This window comes from Neopelma chrysocephalum, unplaced genomic scaffold, assembly GCF_003984885.1.
Source record: "Neopelma chrysocephalum unplaced genomic scaffold, ASM398488v2 Primary Assembly neopelma1_96814, whole genome shotgun sequence".
Classification (NCBI taxonomy): Eukaryota; Metazoa; Chordata; class Aves; order Passeriformes; family Pipridae; genus Neopelma; species Neopelma chrysocephalum.
Genome location: NW_020925458.1, coordinates 1,458,943 through 1,462,432, shown reverse-complemented (window position 1 = coordinate 1,462,432; position 3,490 = coordinate 1,458,943). Strand labels below are relative to the sequence as shown.

At 43.4% G+C, this 3,490-nt stretch overlaps 1 protein-coding gene and 1 long non-coding RNA gene across 2 annotated transcripts in view; one reads left to right on the top strand and one right to left on the bottom strand.

The window, feature by feature from the left end:
- The window catches only part of SLC1A1 (solute carrier family 1 member 1), a 51,987-nt gene extending 51,603 nt beyond the window's left edge, over nt 1–384 (bottom strand). The window contains exon 1 of the mRNA XM_027709603.1: nt 199–384. Within this exon, the coding sequence (XP_027565404.1) occupies nt 199–289 (91 nt within the window). The 5' untranslated portion in view covers nt 290–384. The remainder of the gene's footprint in view (nt 1–198) is intronic.
- A 110-nt stretch (nt 385–494) lies between these two features.
- LOC113981905 overlaps nt 495–3,490 on the top strand; it is an 18,183-nt gene continuing 15,187 nt past the window's right edge. Inside the window, exon 1 of the long non-coding RNA XR_003538560.1 lies at nt 495–732. This is a non-coding gene — a long non-coding RNA (uncharacterized LOC113981905). The remainder of the gene's footprint in view (nt 733–3,490) is intronic.

The following is a 3,490-nucleotide window of genomic DNA, read 5'->3' as shown; positions in this document are numbered from 1 at the left end:
CAGGGAAGGGCGGCCGGCCCGCCTCGCCCGCCGTTCGGGTGCGTCGTTAGCATCGCCCCGCGCCGCCCGGCCCTGCGGCCGCCGACCGCCCCTCGCCCCGCCGCGGGCTCCGCTCTGCGGCCGGGCGAGGCCGTGTCGTGCCGGCAAGGCCGGGCGGGGGGCGGCGGCGCCGCGCTCCCTGCCGGTCCCTGCGCTCACCCGCCAGCACGGCGGCCACCGTGCTCAGCAGCAGCCAGTTCCTCCTCACGAAGCTCGGACAGAAGATTCCCTTCTTGACAGTCTGCGCCATGGCGAGGGGCGGCGGGGCTGGGGCGCTCGGCGCCCCGCGAAGCCGTGCGGAGCCGGGCCGGGCCGGGCCGGGCCGAGCCGAGCCGAGCCGAGCTTAGCCGAGCGAGCCGAGCCGCCTGCGTGCGCTCCGCGGGGCTACGCGCCTACCGCGACGAGGCGGAGACGTTGCGCTTCACCTGGCAACGGGAGAGCCCGGCCCCCGCCCGCCCCTCGCCCGGCCTGCCCACCTGCCGCCCAGCCCACCCCGGCGCCTGCTGCGAAAATGGGGGGCCTGGCCCACGCCAATATCCGTAGGATCTCCTTGCGGGGCTTTATCCTGGTAGATTTATCAAAAGAGCAACGAAGGGTTTATTTCTCTGTGCAACTTCTTGACGGTGGTTTCCTTCTCCCTCGCCACCCATAAGCGTACTTAATAATTGGGACCCGATTGCCTGTGGGCTTATGGTAGGGTTTTCAGTATGTTTATAAACTTGTTGATTATGATTTTCAAGCCTAGAGATCAATAGATGTAAAAAGGACAACTGCTATTGTCTTGCTGAATGACACGAAGGAGTGTGAAGAATGAAAGTTTAATTTATCTTATTTAATTACAGTTGACACCATCCATTTCAAAACATACACTAGTGAGGTTTGCCTGATTTCTTTCTATGGTGACTGGGTAACTAAGGCCTGGAGTAGATCAGCAAAAACTGTAACTGACACCTTGTCACATTTGCTCTTCACATGGATCTGGTTGTTCTGGGTGACAGCTTGGGGAAAGAGACAAGGATGTATCTTGCTGAGTCAGGAAAGAGTGCTGAAATCCACCTGGATGAGAAGCAAGTGCCATCATCTATCCCAAGTATTAAAACCTGGACCCAGCTGCATAAATTTATATAAAGACACATAATTTTCAAATGTGTAGAACAACTGCAATAATTTGTCTACATCTGTCACCATCAGGAAAATTTAATTGAAAAAATGCAAGGAAGCCTAGCTGTAGAAAGGAAGCAGATGAGTAAGTATTATATTAGTGTAATTAAATTATAAAAGGTTCTAGACCACTTAAAAGGAAAGCTGGCATACTACTGTGTTACAAGCCACAGCAAAGCAAAACAAAAGTAACTAATGCAAAGAAATGGTAAGAAAGACCATGACTGCATTCAGACTTGGGTATGGAAACCTGACAAAGTATGAGTGGCACTGAAGAGCTATATGAAGAAAAAGGCTTATGAGGTTCAAGGGTGGGCAGGATCAGGTGTATTCTGTGCAGAAGAGCTCTGACTTTGGTTCTCATTGCCACTGGGTGTAATTTTTAATCTTTTTTTAATTTTCTCCCACATATACTATGAGTCTTAGATGTTGCTTTCAGTAACCAAAAGGTCTGATTTGTCCCAGCAGGCACCAAGGTGGTGCCTTTCTAGACAGTAGGAAAAAATCAGTTGCAAGACAACTTCAGAATTTAGGCCTTCATTTAATTTTCTCTCTATTCACTTTCTCATGCACCCCTGCCTTTTTTTTTTTTTTGGTAGCTGTTTTGGTGTGCTAGGGGATATAATTGCAATTCAGTTGTTCCTAAAGACCAGATAAAATTAAGCTAAAATTAAACTCTATGGAGTTTCCATGATTTTTGTGTTTCTCTTAATACTTTAAGTATCCTTTTTTTCATGTTAAGGATTTCATAGTGCCTTCTTGGGAGAGCTAGAATTCTCTGCAGCACACTCAGCACAGAAAAATGCTCTCCTACAGGTAAAAAGCAATGTGATTGTAGCTGATATAAGCCTTCCTGGAGCTTGCAATATCTGAAAGGAGTTGTGCAACCTTAGAAAAAACATAATACAATTATGCTATACAACTTGTGAAGATTAGAGACATATCTTATTTTCATATTCTGCAACAGCAAGACAATGTATATCGAATAGCATTGAAGACCTCTACATACCTTTTGTTTCCTATTAAAGTACAATGTTCCTGTTCTTTTCTGCTAGTGTTTAGTCCCTAAAAATATTAAGGAAAAAAAAGCATGCCAAAATTCTAGGCTTTTTTATCTTAATAGTTTGTCTTTCTTTTTTTTCACTTCATCAAATGTAATTCTATGGACATGACCTTGGAAAAAAAAGTTGATAGCACAGGATCCATGGAAAGTTAAAGAAGTGTTTAAAAAAAATTAGACAGGTGAAATAGAGATGTTTCAAGCATCCTGATGAGCAAGCTGTTTTTAATTTCATCTTCCTGTTATAGAATGACAGAAATTGGCTTTGATCCTGTATATGGAGTCAAGCTGGCACTTTCTGTATGCAGAGCTATATAAAAACCCCCAACCCTATAATAAAAGTGTCCAAATAAAATGGAAAAGAAAGGTAGTCCAAGCCTATGGATCATTCCTGAAGTGTTGAAGTTATTTTAAAAATTAACTCAGCTATGGAAAAAGACCAAAAGACATAATACTTTGGAGGACGAGCTGCCTGTACAGCTACCAAGCACAGCTGCTGAGCAAACAAAAATCTAAATTCTATTTAAACCATTTTTATCCTTTCCTGATTTTGAGAGATCCTGGAGTCACTATGGAATTAACAGAATGCATGTCAATGCACTTTATCTGTAAAGAGGATAAGAGTACATTCTTTAGCTATATTGATGACTGTTACGTAGTTCTCAGAGGAGATCATGGTCAAGATTGTATGCGTGACAAAATGGGTTTGATTTTTGGGTTTAATTTTTTTTAATGTTAATGTTAACATACAGGGGAATCATCCCTGAAAATCTGAACACTTGCTTGGGAAACAGTGACATGCATTGACATGGTTTTTTCCCTGAAGTCTAAAATAATCCAGATGACATTGTTGTAGACCTAGGATCATACATAAATATGTAAGTAACTATTCTTTTGACAAGTTATTGCCACATAGTGACCTAATATTTATGTATCCCTTTTTCTGAACATTCATTTCCAATCTGTAGAACCCTTCTAACAATATTTTAAGTTAATTACTTAAGAACATAGCAAGTGACTTCACAGGCTAGGAATATTTTCAACATTTTGAGGCATTTCAGTGTTTCAGTGCTGGGAGAGGCAGAGCAGTCCGACCAGAACACGTACAGTACCGTATAGAGTAGAGTGTAGCAATTGGAAGCTTGCCTCTGCAGAATCCTTAAAAAAGATCATCAGAGATTGTAGTTCAGAGAAAAAAGCAATTCAGTTTAACTTATCTAGACTTTCAAT